At 42.8% G+C, this 18,290-nt stretch overlaps 1 protein-coding gene across 7 annotated transcripts in view; it reads right to left on the bottom strand.

Annotated features, from left to right (window-relative positions):
• LOC110530401 (histone-lysine N-methyltransferase 2C) overlaps positions 1-18,290 on the bottom strand; it is a 139,275-nt gene that overhangs the window by 116,912 nt on the left and 4,073 nt on the right. For all 7 annotated transcript variants that reach the window (XM_036986029.2, XM_036986030.2, XM_090182397.1 and 4 more), the window contains exons 2-3: positions 12,614-12,805; positions 5,241-5,338 (exon numbers count right to left, since the gene is read on the bottom strand). In XM_036986029.2, coding sequence (XP_036841924.2) covers positions 5,241-5,338; positions 12,614-12,804 — 289 coding nt within the window. In that variant the 5' untranslated portion in view covers position 12,805. The remainder of the gene's footprint in view (positions 1-5,240; positions 5,339-12,613; positions 12,806-18,290) is intronic.

The following is an 18,290-nucleotide window of genomic DNA, read 5'->3' as shown; positions in this document are numbered from 1 at the left end:
GAAGATGACAGTTATTTAGTTATAAGATAGGTATAGTTTCATTTTCCATGTTTAGCTTTTCATATTTATTACATTTCTACTATATTGTTGTTATTTTTGTATTTTGTATTATTTACTACCATTTTATATTATTTGCTATCGTTTATAATTTTGTTACAATGTATTTTGTATACATTGTTGCTTTGGCAATATTGAGACAGAGAGAGCGTGAGAGAGAGAGTATGAGACAGACACAGAGAGAGCGTGAGACAGACACTGAGAGAGCGTGAGACAGACAGAGCGAGAGTAAGACAGACAGAGACAGACAGACAGAGAGCGTGAGACAGACAGAGAGAGCATAAGACAGACAGAGAGAGCGTGAGACAGACAGACAGAGAGAGACAGAGAGAGTAAGAGACAGAGAGAGTAAGAGAGAGAGTGACAAAGCCACCACCTTCTGAGATATTAACCTAGAAGAGTCCCCTAAGCAAGCTGGTCCTAGGGCTCTGTACACAAACAAACCCCACAGAGCCCCAGGACAGCAACAAAACTAAACCATGAGACCCAACTAAATCATGAGAAAAAAAAAGATAATTACTTGACACATTGGAAAGAATTAAACAAAAAACTGAGCAAATTGGAATGCTATTTGGCCCTAAACAGAGAGTACACAGTGGCAGATAGCCTGACCACTGTGACTGACCCAGAATTAAATAAATCTTTGACTATGTGAGCATAGCCTTGTTATTGAGAGGCCGCTGTAGGCAGACCTGGCTCTCAAGAGAAGACAGGCTATGTGCACACTGCCCACAAAATGTGGAAACTGAGCTGCACTTCCTAACCTCCTGCCAAATGTGTGACCATATTAGAGACACATTTTTCCCTCAGATTACACAGACCCACAAAGAATTTGAAAACAAACTAACTAATAACTCCAATATCTATTAGGTGAAATACAACAATGTGCCATCACAGCAGCAAGATGTGTGACCTGTTGACACAAGAAAGGGCAACCAGTGAAGAACAAACCAGTGCAGAACGTACGAACAGACAGACAGACAGACAGACAGACGGAGAGGGAGAGACCGAGGAGAGGGAGAGAGACCGAGGAGAGGGAGAGAGACCGAGGAGAGGGAGAGAGACCGAGGAGAGGGAGCATGGAGAGGAAGCAAGAGAGAAAGTAAAGACAGACCGAAAAACAGACCAAGGCCGAGAGATCGACAGAGACAGACAGACAAACAGAGACCGAGAGATGGACCGAGACCGACCGACCGAGACAGACAGACCGAGACAGACAGACAGACGGAGACAGACAGACCGACAGAGAGAGAGACCGAGAGAGACAGACCGAGAGAGACAGACCGAGAGAGACAGAGTGACAGAGAGAGACCGACAGAGGCCAAGAGACAAACAGAAACAGACAGAGAGAGACAGAGACCGAGAGGCCGATACCGAGAGACCGAGAAACAGACAGAGAGACCGAGAGACTGACCGAGACACAGACAGAGGCTGACAGAGACCAAGAGACAAACAGAAACAGAGACCAAGAGACCGACAGAGAGCGACAGAGAGCGAGAGAGCGACAGAGAGCGAGAGAGCGACAGAGAGCGACAGAGAGCGAGAGATCGACAGAGAGCGAGAGATCGACAGAGAGCGAGAGATCGACAGAGAGCGAGAGATCGACAGAGAGCGAGAGATCGACAGAGAGCGAGAGATCGACAGAGAGCGAGAGATCGACAGAGAGCGAGAGATCGACAGAGAGCGAGAGAGCGAGAGACAGACAGAGACCAAGAGACAAACAGAAACAGAGACCAAGAGACAAACAGAAACAGACAGAGAACAACAGAGAGCGAGACTGACAAAGACCGACAGAAACTAAAAGAAACAGACAGACAGAGGCCGAGTGACCGACAGAGACAGACCGAGAAATACCGAGTGACAGACAGAGTGACAGAGTGACAGACAGACAGAGACCGAGACCCCGAGACTCTGGGTGTTTCTCAATATGCATAGTACCGTGCTCCACACTCTCGTGCTCCGAGTGCATTCTCCGAACACGTTCTCTTGAGTACATTCTTGTGAGGACGAGAGTGTAGAGAACGTATAAACAATACATTTGAGAAGCACTCGCACTCCCCCTACTGTATTACCTCACACTTCACCTTCCCATTCACGGAACCTTCTTCTAGCCAGGACAATGGCAACAATAGACAAATCAAGAAATACACAAAGTAAACATTTTACTTAATAATTATCAGCTAGATATGTGAATCCTAATAATCTAGCAAGCCAGCTAGAACCTCTTCAGTCTCCCCCCTCCTTTTTCGAACATTCTGTTAAAAATCGCGCAACATTTCAGCGTCCTGCTACTCATGCCAGGAATATAGTATTGCATATGATTAGTATGTGTGGATAGAAAACAAAGTTTCTAAAACTGGTTAAATCACGGCTGTGACTATAACAGAGCGTGTGTTTCATCGAAAAGCGCAAGAAAAACTGGTCACTGAAAGCTGAAAATAATATCCATGCGTCACTTGCATGAATTGACACCAAATTAAATATGGACACGGGTGCAATTCCTACAGCTTTCACACGATGTCGCCATTGTCGTCATTTTCCTGAGAGTTATTTATTGGGGAAACAAAGGAGAGGGATTCCATTTCTTCCGGTCTCCGACAGGATGTTTTGGAGAAAAGTTTTCCGACCATGAATTTCAAGACGTGGAGCTATTGAATACACATCGCCCCGTGATCATTTTGATAGATTATAAACGTTTACTAATACCTAAAGTTGGATTACAAAAGTATTTCGAAGTGTTTTGTGAAAGTTTATCGTCAACTTTTTTAATTTAAAAAAATGACGCAGCGTTTTGAAACAATGTTTTTTTTCTGAATTACACAGTTTTCATAGATGGCTATTTTGGGTATATATGGACCGATTTAATCGAAAAAAATACCCAATAGTGATGTTTATGGGGCATATAGGAGTGCCAAGAAAGAAGCTCGTCAAAGGTAATGAATGTTTTATATTTTATTTCTGCGTTTTTGTGTAGCGCCGGCTACGCTAATTATTTTGTTTACGTCGCCTTCAGGCATTTTGGGGTGTTGCATGCTATCAGATAATAGCATCTCATGCTTTCGCCGAAAAGCATTTTAAAAATTTGACTTGTTGGCTTGATTCACAACGAGTGTAGCTTTAATTCAATACCCTGCATTTGTATTTTAATGAATGTTTGAGTTTTAACGAGTACATTTAGCATTTAGCGTAGCGCATTTGCATTTCCAGGTGCCTACTTGAGACGTCTGTGTCTCAAGTAGGATCAAGAATTAAACAGGCAAAAATGACCTAAAACTAATGTTATGCAAGGAAGATCTGTACATTCTTCATGGCTAGCCAGTTAGCCCTATTGACTTACAGTACTCATTCTCTGAACCGTCTTCCAGCCAGGACAACAATGGCAATATAGACGAAACAAGATACACACGAAGCAACTGTTTCACTTCATAACTATCAGCTAGCTGTATGTGAATCCTAATAATGTAGCTAACCAGACTGGTTAACAACCTCTTAAGCCCACCCGACACGCAGGCGTCCCATCTAGCCACCTGGAAATGCAAATGCGCTACGCTAAATGCTAATAGCACTCGTTAAAACTCAAACGTTCATTAAAACACACATGCCGGGTATTGAATTAAAGCTACACTCGTTGTGAATCTAGCCAACAAGTCAGATTTTGAAAATGCTTTTCAGCGAAAGCATGAGAAGCTATTATCTGGTAGCATGCAACACCCCGAAATACCTGAAGGCGACGTAAACAAAATAATTAGCGTAGCCGGCGCTACACAAATAGCAGAAATAAAATATAAAACATTCATTACCTTTGACGAGCTTCTTTCTTGGCACTCCTATATGCCCCATAAACATCACTATTGGGTCTTTTTTTCGATTAAATCGGTCCATATATACCCAAAATATCCATCTATGGAAACTGTGTGATTCAGAAAAAAATAGTTTCAAAACGCTGCGTCATTTTTTTAAATAAAAAAAGTCGATGATAAACTTTCACAAAACACTTCGAAATACTTTTGTAATCGAACTTTAGGTATTAGTAAACGTTAATAATCTATCAAATTGATCACGGGGCGATGTGTATTCAATAGCTCCACGTCTTCAAATCATGTTCGGAAATCTCTCTTCCAAAACTTCCTGTCGGAGACCGGATGGAATGGGGTCTCTCTTCTTCGTTTGACCAAGAAACAACTCCCAGGAAATTGACAAGACTGGCGACATCGTGTGGAAGCTGTAGGACAATACATGCAAGTGGCGCATTGATATTTTTTTCAGTTTTCAGTGACCAGTTTTTCTTGCGCTTTTCGATGAAACACACGCTCTGTTATAGTCACAGCCGTGATTTAACCAGTTTTAGAAACGTGAGTGTTTACTATCCACACATACTAATCATATGCATATACTATATTCCTGGCATGAGTAGCAGGACGCTGAAATGTTGCGCGATTTTTAACAGAATGTTCGAAAAAGTAGGGGGTAGGCTTAACAGGTTTTAACAGGCAAAAATGACCAAAAACTAATATTATGCAAGATAGCTCAATTCTTCGTGGGTAGCTAGCTAACAATTCTTTGTGGGTAGCTAGCTAACAATTCTTCGTGGGTAGCTCGCTAACAATTCTTCGTGGGTAGCTAGCTAACAATTCTTCGCGGCTATCTGGCAAGCTAACAGTACTAGTTGTTAGCCCTATTGACTTATTATGGGCTTGCTATCTATGGTACGTAGGCAGGTAACATTAACACAGCATGTATTTACTAACGTATCAAGATAAAATATTGTAGGCAACATTTCATTCCAAAGTTATTGTATATCCTCTCGCTTCCGCTCAAATAATGTTTGCCATTGATTTCAATAAACGTTTTGTCATTTTTTATGTGGTTGCTTCATATTTCTTTACATACTTACCGTTGAAGCATCAATGCTTCAAAATATATATTTGAGAAGCGCCCGCCGTGCGCCATTTCGCATACTTTGATTGGGACTCTCCCGTGCTCCAAATTTGCATGCTCGGAGCACGGTAGTATGCATTTTCAGAAACACTCTCTGTATATCTGTATACTCTCGTCAGTCAGGATGTGTACGCTCTGAGTTCAGCTGGAGTTCCATACCACTCACCAGTGCAGTCAAGACCAAAATAGACAGGACTAAAGGTGACCACCTAGGTCTCACGGGGGGGGGGGGGGGTGTGACTGACCTGTTGTGTCCTGAGGGGGGCTCCCTGAGGCGGCTGCCTCCGTCCCGTCCATGCTGCTGTCCTCCTCCTCCACAACCACTCTACCTCTGGTACGCCCCCTGAGAGAGAGAGAGAGAGAGAGAGAGAGAGAATGAATTAGTGAGGGCACTAGAACAGTCTGTAGCAACCGGCCTCACCCTACTAAATCAAATGTCCACTGTTTGCAGATGATCTGGTGCTTCTGTCCCCAACCAAGGAGGGCCTACAGCAGCACCTAGCTCTTCTGCACAGATTCTGATAGACTTGGGCCCTGACAGTGAATCTCAATAAGACAAAAATAACGGTGTTCCAAAAAAGGTCCAGTAACCAAGACAACAAATATAATATTTATCTAGACACTGTTGCCCTAGAACCTACAAAGAATGACACCTACCTCAGCCTAAACATCAACACCAAAGCTAACTTCCACAAGGCTGCCATCAAAAGGAAAATAAAACTCAACATCCCAATTAGGATATGGCTAGAAATAATTCAATCAGTTATCGAACCCATCGTCCTCTATGGTTGTGAGGTCTGGGGTCCACTCACCAACCAAGGATTCAGAAAATGGGACAAACACCCAATTGAGACTCTGCTAAATTATACTTAATGTACAACGCAAAACCCCAAAACAACGCATGCAGAGCAGAACGAGGACTATACCCACTAGTTATCAACATCCAGAAAAGAGCGGTTAAATTCTACAACCACCTAAAAGGAAGTAATGTTCACACATTCCACCACAAAGCCCTAATGTAGAGAAGAGTCCCCTCAGAGAGCTGGTTCTGAGGCTCTGTTCACAAACACAAACAGACCCCCAGGACAACCATATTATGAGAACAAAAAAAGACAACTACTTGACACAGTGGAAAGAATCAACAAAAAAATTGAGCAAATTGGAATGCTGTTTTTAAAATCTTTTCTCCCCGATTTTGTGGTATCCACTTGGAAGTTAGTCTTGTCTTATCGCTGCAACTCCCGTACGGACTCGGGAGAGGCGAAGGTCGAGAGCCATACTTCCCCGAAACACAACCCAACCAAGTCGCACGGCTTCTTGACACAATGCCCGCTTGACCCGGAAGCCAGCCACACCAATGTGTCAGAAGAAACACCGTACACCTGGTCCGCCACAGGCGTCGCTAGAGCATGATGGGACAAGGACATCCCTGCCGGCCAAATCCTCCCCTAACCCGGGCGACGCTGGGCCAATTGTGCACCTCCCAATGGGTCTTCTGCGCCAGAGCCTGGACTCAAACCAGGATCTCCAGCGGCACAGCTAGCACTGATGCAGTGCCTTAGACCACTGCACCACTCAGGAGGCCAGTTACACTCCTTAACATCCTGCCAAATGTATGACCACATTAAATACACATATTTCCCACAGATCACACAGACCACAAAGAATTCAAAAACATATCAAACATTGTTAAACTCCCATATCGGTCAGGCGAAATAGCAGAAAGATGTGTGGCCCGTTGCCATGAGAAAAGGGCAACCAGAGGAGCACAAACAACACTGTAAATACAACCTATATTTATCTGTTTATTTTTCCTTTCATACTTAAACTACTTGCACATTGTTTCAACACTGTACATAGCCAATAATATAACATTTCAAATGTCTATATTCTTTTTAAAAACCTTTGAGTGTAATGTTTACTAATGTTTCCCTTGTTTATTGTCTATTCCATTTGCTTTGGCAATGTAAACATATATCACCCATGCCAATAAAGCACTTTGAATAGAGAAAGAGAGTGAGAGAAAGAGAGAGCAAGAAAAAGAGGGGGAAAAAGGGAGAAAAAGAGAGATGAAGAAAAATAGAAAAGTTATTGTGTTGGCTTCCCTTAGGAGGCTGGTGGGAGTTGATCATGAATTAGTTAAATACAGTCACAGCTGTCACTGATTCTTAATGGAGGCACTCAGGCCGCTGGGCAAGGCAAAGCAGAGTGGTATGTGTTGGTGCAAGCTGCTGGTACCATGGAGGGCATGGGGGTGTGGGGAGGGGGCAAGAGGAAAAAGGGAGGGGGCAAGGAGGAGGAGCACGATTCTCCCTCCCGACTTTCAATTATCTTCAATATACACTGAACAAAAATGTTAAAGCAACACGTAAAGTGTTGGTCCCATGAGCTCAAATAAGAGCCCAGAAAATGTTCATATGCACACAAAATCTTTAAAAAATCTTATTTCTCTAAAATGTTGTGCACATATTTGTTTACATCCCTGTTAGTGAGCTTTTCTCCTCTACCAAGATAATCCATCCACCTGACAGGTGTGGCATTTCAAGAAGCTGATTAAACAGCCTGATCATTACACAGGTGTATCTTGTGCTGGGGACATTAAAAGGACACTCTAAAATTCGCAGTTTTGTCACACAACACAATACCACAGATGTCTCAAGTTTTGAGGGAGCGCGCAATTGGCATGCTAACTGCAGGAATGTCCACCAGAGAAGTTCATGTTAATTTCTGTAACATAAGCCGCCTCCCAACGTCGTTTTAGAGAATTTGGCAGTATGTCCAACCGGCCTCACACCCTCAGACCACGTGTATGGCGTTGAGCGAGCGGTTTGCTGATGTCAACGAACGTTGTGAACAGAGGGCCCCTGGTGGAGGTGGGTTTATGTTATGGACAAGCAGAAGTTACAGACTTATGCTTAACACAAACATCCTATGATCAATCTGGATGATGAGAGGTGTAATATGGACAGAGGTTGTGCTACACACAGCGACAAGCTGTAAATGAGCAGAAATGCCATATGGCTGCAGCTGCAGTAGTACAAACAGAAGGAGGACAATGATCTTTGAACCAGTCAGTTGTATTATTATTGTCCATACCAGTATTTGGGGGTCTATGGAGGGGCCTACAGACATAGGCTAGAATGTCACCAAATCATACACACCCATGTCGTCAGGCTAAAACCATTAGGCTGCCTAGCAGAGGGCAGAAATGTCAGAATTGTTTGATCTTGTATGACCGCTATAAATGGAATTTGGCCTGACTCAGATCTGACTTGACCTCCTGTTGAGCGGCTCTGAAATCCACACGGCTCTCTTTACTACATGTCTCACATCATCTAGCCTTTCCCACTCCTCACCTCTCACTTGTTTTCTAGGCTACGTCACTTTTGATGAAAATGATGGCATCCTAGCGGTCAGTGACACTAGGGCAGAGTTGAAGACACACAGACAGTTGCTACAGCCACAACTCTGACACTTGCAACCAAGGTGACGTCACCTTTACCTCTTTTCATTTAAACCAACTGTCTGGAAAGCAAAGTTAACACATCAATGAAGCCCACCACACACACAGCAGAGGAGAGATCTGTCCGTGTCAGCGTCCTCCAGTAGGAGTTGTTTTAACCCAATCTGAGAGCCACCATGTCGAGTCGAGGTGATAATTGTCATGGATTAAATTAAACAGCGCCACGCACAGTGGGCCTGCTAAATTCAAGAGCAAACACTCCAAATGAGAGCAGCCAGCGTTTCTCGGGGGTAGTGGGGAGGATGCAGTGGGAGGGGGGGTAATTTTCGATGCCACTGGAGAGAGAAATCACAATGGGACAGATGCCAAGTCAACTCCTCCCTCCAGATGACTTCCCACTCCAGATAAGAAGCAACAAGATGGAAGCCTAAAAGACACAGTTCAAGCTTCTGCGTGGGCAGGAAAAAAATGAAGAAAAAAAACCACTAACTGAAAATACCAAATCAATACATGATTAATGAAGATACTAGAGAGCCCTGATCTTTTTCCAAAAACGAGGCCTAGTCATGGCCACAAATATTTAAGCAAGGGGCCAATAAGGCCCAATATAGGCCCAGGTCTAATAAAGCACAGTGATGAGAGCTCCATCCATAATGTTCTAACCTACAGTTAAAGGGGAAAACCTCCAAGCCAAGGGGCAGGAGCATCCCTGTGATGACGGCACGGGGTGTAGAGTAGCTGACACCAGGATTAAAAATGCATCACTGTTCCAAGACATCTCAAGCTCCTCTCTGTCTGGGAGGAGGGAGGCGGTAAGGGGCTTCTCTAGTGCCCAACAACGTCTGCAGCAGAGAGATACGTCTGTTTAAGGACAGTCCAGCTGTCTGATATCAGCCATATTCAGATCATAGGTAGTACACACAAACCATAAAGTTACCCTCTATTAAGTAGCTGATGCATCTGATCTGACATCACTACACTGGCATGAATATCACCTTCTCCACAATTACCAGGGCAACCTAATTATTAACCAAGGTATTTTTATATGATGAGCAGGAGATACATAACAGTATCTGACATATAGACTAAGCAGACGCAACTTCATACCATCATAACCCTGTCTGTGACCATTCCCAGCGTGGTGTGCCTACAGTGGTGTCCATATGCTCTCGTGTAGCCTTTTCTTTTGACTTTTCTTTAAAAGGTGCAATATGCAGAAATCGCTCCACCATTTTGTGGTTGTTAAAATGTACATTTCAGTTTGTGACAAAACAAGCAATGTATAGCGTAGAGAGTCATTGTACCAGCTAAACTGCTGTGAAATATATTTTCAATACCCCAAAATATAGTATTTTCAGCTGGTGTACAAAACCAAAAGTAGAAGATGCAAAAAAAGAAAATTAAATGTAACATTTTTGGCGACCCAACCAAATTCAAATAGAAGTGTGAGTTATACATCGGAAACCAAGTCTAAGAAGCAATAGATAAGTTATGTGCGCTACTTCCACGCTTCCCATTGTTTAGTTTTGTTTCTGCATCTTTTACTTTCTGTTTTGTACACCAGCTTCAAACAGCTGGAAATACAAAATGTTTGGTTATTTAAAAGATATTTCACAGCGGTTTAGATGGTACAATGATTCCCTACACAAAGCACTGCTTGTTTTGTTGCAAACTGAAATTAGGCAAACTATACACATTTTTGAAAGCAGGAAATGGCGGAGCCATTTCTGCATATTGCACCTTTAAGAACGGGAAGCATAGAAAATCGCACATAGAACATATGTACCACTTCTTAGACTTGCTTTCAATAAGAATGACAGACCTATAACTCACATTTATATGTTTATTTGGTCAGGTGGTCCAAAAAGATACATATTGCAGCGTTAAATGTCAAAACACCCTAAAGGACTGTAACATCCAGCTCCCCATCCCCTCTGCAACTTCTCTCCATGATCCCCAACAAGAGAGAGAGAAAAAAAGAGGAGTGAAAATAATGCTGTAAGTAGTTCCAGCTATCAGGGAGCTGACAAGAAAACCTGGCATGGATTCCCTGTTCGGGACTGAAATGGTGGATGACAACCAACCCGGTCTCGAAATCAAACAATTTCTAACTTCTAAAGGCCCTCAAACTCAACTCTGGTCCTTGAAGCCAGTTCCACTGCATTTTTTCATCTTCCCTCTAATCAGGGACTGATTTAGACCTGGGACACTAGGTGGTTGCAATTAATTATCAGGTAGAACAGAAAACCAAGAGGCTCTGGACCAAGTAGGCCAAGAGATGAATACCCCTGTTCTAAGGGATGCCTATTGTATCTATAACAGTAATTTGCATCAAAATAGCAGTGGTTTAAAGTACTTAAGTAAAAATACTTTAAAGTACTACTTAAGTAGTTTGAGGTATTCGTACTTTACTATTTATATTTTTGCCAACTTTTACTTGACTACATTCCAAAAGAAAATAATGTACTTTTTACTCCATACATTTTTCCTGACACTCAAAAGTACTTGTTACATTTTTTCAGGAAAATTGTCAAATTCACACACTTATCAAGAGACATCCCTGGTCATCCCTACTGCCTCTGATCTGGAGGACTCACTAAACACAAATGCTTCATTTGTAAATTAAAGTCAGAGTGTTCCCCTGGCTATCCATAAATAAATAATCCAAGAAAAACTGTGTTGTCTGGAATTTGAAATTATTAATACGTTTACTTTTGATATTTCAGTATATTTTAGCAATTCCATTTACTTCGATACTTAAGTATATTTAAAACCAAATACTTAGACTTTTACTCAAGTAGTATTTTACTGGGTGATTTTCACTTTTACTTGAGTCATTTTCTATTAAGGTATCTTTACTTTTACTCAAGTATGACAATTTAGTACTTCTTCCACCACTGCAAAATAGTGCCCGGTTGATACATGTCGCAAAGACAATACAATATCACTAGCTCTAGAATAAATATGTTAATTCTCCTGATATGAACACTTCACATCTTATTGTCCTTGCAAAAACAACATACCGGTAATAAATAACCTGGGGTATATACCGAAAGCAGCCCCTCCCCCTCATTTAAGGATGCTGCCTGAGATGCATAATCAGTAATAATTTAAAATATTTAGCGTGATTAATCGCATTATCTGATAGCGTTCAAAATACACTGAAAACTTGAAATACATCATCTATGCAGCTAAAAACAATGCAATATCAAAACAGGTTGACATTGCAGTTAAAAAAAGTGTGCTTTATCAATTTACCCGATTTTGCTAACCGTTACTTTGGATAAAATCAAGACAGAGTCTTGTAATGGTTTTTGTGTAAAGAATCTTAAATTGCAGTTCAATTTGAGCAAATTGAGAATTTGAGATGAATCACAGCGAATCCTGCTATTAGCTCAATTACACATTTTATAATAGTTTGACAGTCCTAGTAATAATGCATACTTCCCTCCACCGTCCCAGGGGTCAGCTCATTCTGGGAAATACAACCAAACAATAGATAGCAGGTCTAGGCTATGTATTCCTTTGATCCCTTGCATGCTGTAAAACAATGGGACCAATGACATGCTATCCACTCCCACCAAACAACCTATCAGCTAATGTGACCGAGACCAGAATGGTCTCAGCTCAACATATCATTTTGATTATAGATTGATTGACTAATTTCATCTGGGGGTCAACATATTAGGATATTGAGTATATGGAGTGTGTGAGCAGAGAGTAAGGTACCTTGTAGGCATCATAATACACAGCAGGGCTCCCTGAGCTGCATTATGCGTTGCCATGGAAATGACGAAGGAGGCCGGTTGGTACTGCTGCATACAATAAAACCTGGGAAAGCTTGTGTGCTCAAGTTTCCTGGATTTATACCATTGTTCAGCATGCAGAATAGCTCTAGATAACAGCATCCGCTAAATGAGATCTTTGCCTGATGCTTTGGATAGTATCTGTGTGATGTTTTAAAAGCTTTTGAGGCAGCGGAGTAGCCACTAGCTCATAGTTCCAACCAGATAAGCAAACTGCAGGCTAACTGCACACAAGACTGTTGTGATGACTTAGGCAAGTCTATGTCTACTGTACATGAGAGAAAGTCTACATTCACAGGCGTCTTATGATAAATAGCAATTGTTAAGAAATGGAGGGTAAACAACATACTTCTTCCTGGTCTTGGATGTAGTTGTGGGTGGAGCCTGGGGTACGATGGTGGTGGCAGCATCCTTGCGAGGTCTGCCCCTGGGGCGCTTGTCTGTCTGGGCAGGACTTCCTGTGGACGTGGCCCCTGCACTAACAGAGGGCAGCGAGGGTCCCTGGTCAGAGGGCTCCACAGTCTTATCCTCTGATGACATTCTTCTCAATGGAAGGAAGAGATGGGGAGAGTGGTATCAGTAGACAATCATGCCTGGTTAAATACATAGGTTACTTGATGTACTTTGGAATCAGTATGTGAATAAGACATGCTGTCCTTCAGGACAATTTATCACATTGCCTGAAATGTTGAACACAATCAATTCCTAAAGATCCCATTTTTCCAGATATGCTACTGTTGAGGAAATGCCTAAAATGTACCTCTGACCTTTCTAGGTGTCCTTAAAAAAGGTATTCTCAGCTGAAGAAACATTCAACCTATTCTTGAGTGTTATCGATGTAACTACTCTGTCCTTTCCTGAGCTACCTACCACCACGCTGTGATCTGTCTCTGTCTGGATGACCGTTCGTCCTTCGATGCCTTGCTTGTGTTCTTGCCTTCCTCTCCTTCAGCCTCTGAAGTTTCCTGTACTTACCACTGAAATAAGCATGCTCTATGTTTACTTCCCTGTGGATTAGTTAGTTTTCTCCACTGTGGTTCTGTTCTGTATCATATTTTAACAGTATGACAAGACACTGTAAACCAGTAGGCCTATTTGTTTTATTGTGAGAAACACTGGGAACAAAAAAAAGTCATTTGTATTGACTTTTCAGCTCAGCTTTAGTCTTACTGTGTCTGTTAAAGATGTTATTCCTGTCTTTCGAAGGGCACGTCTGACAACCTTTCCCCTCAGACAGTTGAGGGGTCATTCCACCTCAAAAAGAACAAAGAGACAATTGACACCCCCCATCTGGATTGTTCTGAAATGGTTTCTGTTAGTAACATTCCTGCAATATTGTTTTGTTGAGAGAAATTAAGCTAATTGGTTGGACCCAAATTGGCCATTTTAATTTATAGTATTCATATACAGTGGGGCAAAAAAGTATTTAGTCAGCCAAGACGAGAGGCCTGTAATTTTCCTCATAGGTACACTTCAACTATGACAGACAAAATGAGGAAAAAAAATGATCCCAAACACACCGCCCGGGCAACGAAGGAGTGGCTTCGTAAGAAGCATTTCAAGGTCCTAGAGTGGCCTAGCGAGTCTCCAGATCTCAACCCCATAGAAAATCTTTGGAGGGAGTTGAAAGTCCGTGTTGCCCAGCAACAGCCCCAAAACATCACTGCTCTAGAGGAGATCTGCATGGAGGAATTGGCCAAAATACCAGCAACAGTGTGTGAAAACCTTGTGAAGACTTACAGAAAACGTTTGACCTCTGTTATATACCCGTTGTTGGCAATGACAAAGTATTGAGATAAACTTTTGTTATTGACCAAATACTTATTTCCCACCATAATTTGCAAATAAATTCATAAAAAATCCTACAATGTGATTTTCTGGATTTTTTTCTCTCATTTGGTCTGTCATAGTTGAAGTGTACCTATGATGAAAATTACAGGCCTCTCATCTTTTTAAGTGGGAGAACTTGCACAATTGGTGGCTGGCTAAATACTTTTTTGCCCCACTGTATAATGAAAATTACAGGCCTCTCATCTATTTAAGTGGGAGAACTTGCACAATTGGTGGCTGACTAAATACTTTTTTGCCCCACTGTATATTAGCATGTTCATACTTAATGTCCAAATCTAAAATATCAAAAGATATATTGTGTAACAGACTCAATGACGTTACTTATAGATTATTTGGATACGAAGCGCCAAAATGCTAATACAGCTACAATTGCATTGCATTGGATTTATGCCACAAATTCTAATAAGGTAGCATTTGAAATAGTGTCCAGTTAAACAATAGACCAATGTAATTTTGTAATTTAGGTGAAGTCTCTCTTTAACAATGGGGGGGTCTAAACAAAAGTATGTGGACAACCCTACAAATTAGTGGATTTAGCTATTTCAGCCACACTTGTTGCTGCCAGTTCTATAAATCAAGCACACAGCCATGCAATGTCCATAGACAAATATTGGCAGTAGAATGGTCTTACTGAAGAGCTCAGTGACTTTCAACGTGGCACCGTCATAATCCAACAAGTCAGGTCGTCAAATTTGTGCCCTAGCTGCCCCGTTCAACTGTAAGTGCAGTTATTGTGAAGTGAAGAGCAACAACGGCTCAGCCTCGAAGTGGTAGGCCACACAGGCTCACAGAATGGGACCAGGTGTGAGTAAATAGCAAGTACAAATAGTCTGTCCTCGGTTGCGACACTCACTACCGAGTTCCAAACTCCCTCTGGAAGCAACATCAGCACAATAACTATTTGTCGGGAGCTTCATTAAATGGGTTTCCATGGCCGAGCAGCTGCACACAAGCCTAAGATCACCACCAAGCTTTGGCTGCAGTGGTGTAAAGCTCACCGCCAATGGACTCTGGATCAGTGGAAAGGAGTTCTCTGGAGTGATGAATCACTCTTCACCATCTGGCAGTCCGACAGACGAATCTGGGTTTGCATAGTGCCAAATGTAAAGTTTGGTGGAGGAGGAATAATGGACTGGGGCTGTTTGTTATGGTTCGGGCTAGGCCCCTTAGTTCCAGCGAAGGGATATCTTAACACTACAGCATACAATGACATTCTAGACGATTCTGTGCTTCCAACTTTGTGGCAACAGTTTGGGGAAGGCCCTTTCCTGTTCAAGCATGACAATGTCCCTGTGCACAAAGCAAGGTTCATACAGAAATGGTTTGTCGATATAGGTGTGGAAGAACTTGACTGGCCTGCACGGAGCCCTGACCATCGAACACCTTTGGGATGAATTGGAACGCTGACTACGAGCCAGGCCTAATTGCCCAACATTAGTGCCTGACCTCACTAATGCTCGTGGCTGAGTGGAAGCAAGTCCCTGCAGCAATGTTCCAACATCCAGTGGAAAGCCTTCTCAGAAGAGTGGAGGCTGTTATAGCAGCAAAGGGGGGGGACCAACTCCATATTAATGCACATGATTTTGGAATGAGATATTCGACCAGCACGTGTCCACATAATTTTGGTCATGTAGTGTGTGTGTGTGTATGAATATACAGTACCCGTCAAAAGTTTGGACACACCTACTCATTCAAGGGTTTTTTATTTTTACTATTTTATACATTGTAGAATAATAGTGGAGATATAAAAACTATGAAATAACCCATATGAAATCATGTTGTAACCAAAAATATGTTAAACAAATACAAATATATTTTAGATTCTTCAAAGTTGCCACCCTTTCCCTTGATGACACCATTGCACACTCTTGGCATTCTCTCAACCAGCTTCACCTGAAATGCTTTTCCAACAGTCTTGAAGGAGTTCCCACATATGCTGAGCACTTGTTGGCTGCTTTTCCTTCACTCTACAGTCCAACACATCCCAAACCATCTCAATTGGGTTGAGGTCGGGTGATTGTGGAGGCCAGGTCATCCGATGCAGCACTCCATCACTCTCCTTCTTGGTCAAATAACCTTTGGAGGTGTGTTGGGTCATTGTCCTGTTGAAAAACAAATGAAAGTCCCAGGAAGCGCAAACCAGATGGGATGGCGTATCGCTGCAGAATGGTGTGGTAGCCATGCTGGTTAAGTGTGCCTTGAATTCTAATTAAACCATTGACAGTGGCACCAGCAAAACACCCCCACACCACCTCCTCCATGTTTCACATTGGGAACAACACATGCAGAGATCATCCGTTCACCTACTCTGCATTTCACAAGACACAGCTGTTGGAACCAAAAATCTGAAATTTGGACTCAGACCAAAGGTCAGATTTCCACTGGTCTAATGTCCATTGTTCATGTTTCTTGGCCCAAGCAAGTCTCTTCTTCATATTGGTGTCCTTCATGTGTCTGATACTTAAACTCTGTGAAGCATTTATTTGGGCTGCAATCTGAGGTGCAGTTAACTCCAATGAACTTATCCGCTGCAGCAGAGGTAACTCTGGGTCTTCCTTTTCTGTGGCGGTCCTCATGACAGCCAGATTCAAAACAGCGCTTGATGTTCTTGAAATTTTCCTGATTGACTGACCTTCATGTCTTAAAGTAATGATGGACTGTCGTTTCGCTTCACTTATGAGCTGATAACAAGGCACACCTGTTAATTGAAACGCATTCCAGGTGACTCATGTGGTGACTGGCTGAAAATGCCAAGAGTGTGCAAAGCTGTCACTAATGCAAAGGGTGGCTACTTTGAAGAATCTCAAATAGAAAATATATTTTGATTTGTTTAACACTTTATTGGTTTCTGATTCTATATGTGTTATTTCATAGATTGTATGTCTTCACTATTAAATCTACAATGTAGAAAATAGTCCAAATAAAGAAAAACCCTGGAATGAGTAGGTGTGTCCAAACTTTTGACTGGCACTATATATACACTGCTCCAAAAAATAAAGGGAACACTAAAATAACACATCCTAGATCTGAATGAATTAAATATTCTTATTACATTTTTCTTTACATAGTTGAATGTGCTGACAACAAAATCACACAAAAATGATCAATGGAAATCAAATTTATCAACCGATGGAGGTCTGGATTTGGAGTCACACTTAAAATTAAAGTGGAAAACCACACTACAGGCTGATCCAACTTTGATGTAATGTCCTTAAAACAAGTCAAAATGAGGCTCAGTAGTGTGTGTGGCCTCCACGTGCCTGTATGACCTCCCTACAACGCCTGGGCATGCTCCTGATGAGGTGGCGGATGGTCTCCTGAGGGATCTCTTCCCAGACCTGGACTAAAGCATCCGCCAACTCCTGGACAGTCTGTAGTGCAACGTGGCGTTGGTGGATGGAGCGAGACATGATGTCCCAGATGTGCTCAATTGGATTCAGGTCTGGGGAACGGGCGGGCCAGTCCATAGCAACAATGCCTTCCTCTTGCAGGAACTGCTGACACACTCCAGCCACATGAGGTCTAGCATTGTCTTGCATTAGGAGGAACCCAGGGCCAACCGCACCAGCATATGGTCTCACAAGGGGTCTGAGGATCTCATCTCGGTACCTAATGGCAGTCAGGCTACCTCTGGCGAGCACATGGAGGGCTGTGCGGCCCCCCAAAGAAATACCACCCCACACCATGACTGACCCACCGCCAAAATGGTCATGCTGGAGGATGTTGCAGGCAGCAGAACGTTCTCCACGGCGTCTCCAGACTCTGTCACATGTGCTCAGTGTGAACCTGCTTTCATCTGTGAAGAGCACAGGGCGCCAGTGGCGAATTTGCCAATCTTGGTGTTCTCTGGCAAATGCCAAACGTCCTGCACGGTATTGGGCTGTAAGCACAACCCCCACCTGTGGACGTCGGGCCCTCATACCACCCTCACGGAGTCTGTTTCTGACCGTTTGAGCAGACACATGCACATTTGTGGCCTGCTGGAGGTCATTTTGCAGGGCTCTGGCAGTGCTCCTCCTTGCACAAAGGCGGAGGTAGCGGTCCTGCTGCTGGGTTGTTGCCCTCCTACAGCCTCCCCCACGTCTCCTGATGTACTGGCCTGTCTCCTGGTAGCGCCTCCATGCTCTGGACACCACGCTGACAGACACAGCAAACCTTCTTGCCACAGCTCGCAT

This window comes from Oncorhynchus mykiss, chromosome 8, assembly GCF_057628025.1.
Source record: "Oncorhynchus mykiss isolate SJ-2025 chromosome 8, ASM5762802v1, whole genome shotgun sequence".
NCBI lineage: Eukaryota > Metazoa > Chordata > Actinopteri > Salmoniformes > Salmonidae > Oncorhynchus > Oncorhynchus mykiss.
The sequence above is the reverse complement of the archived record's forward strand: the minus strand, read 5'-3'. Positions and strand labels throughout refer to the sequence as shown.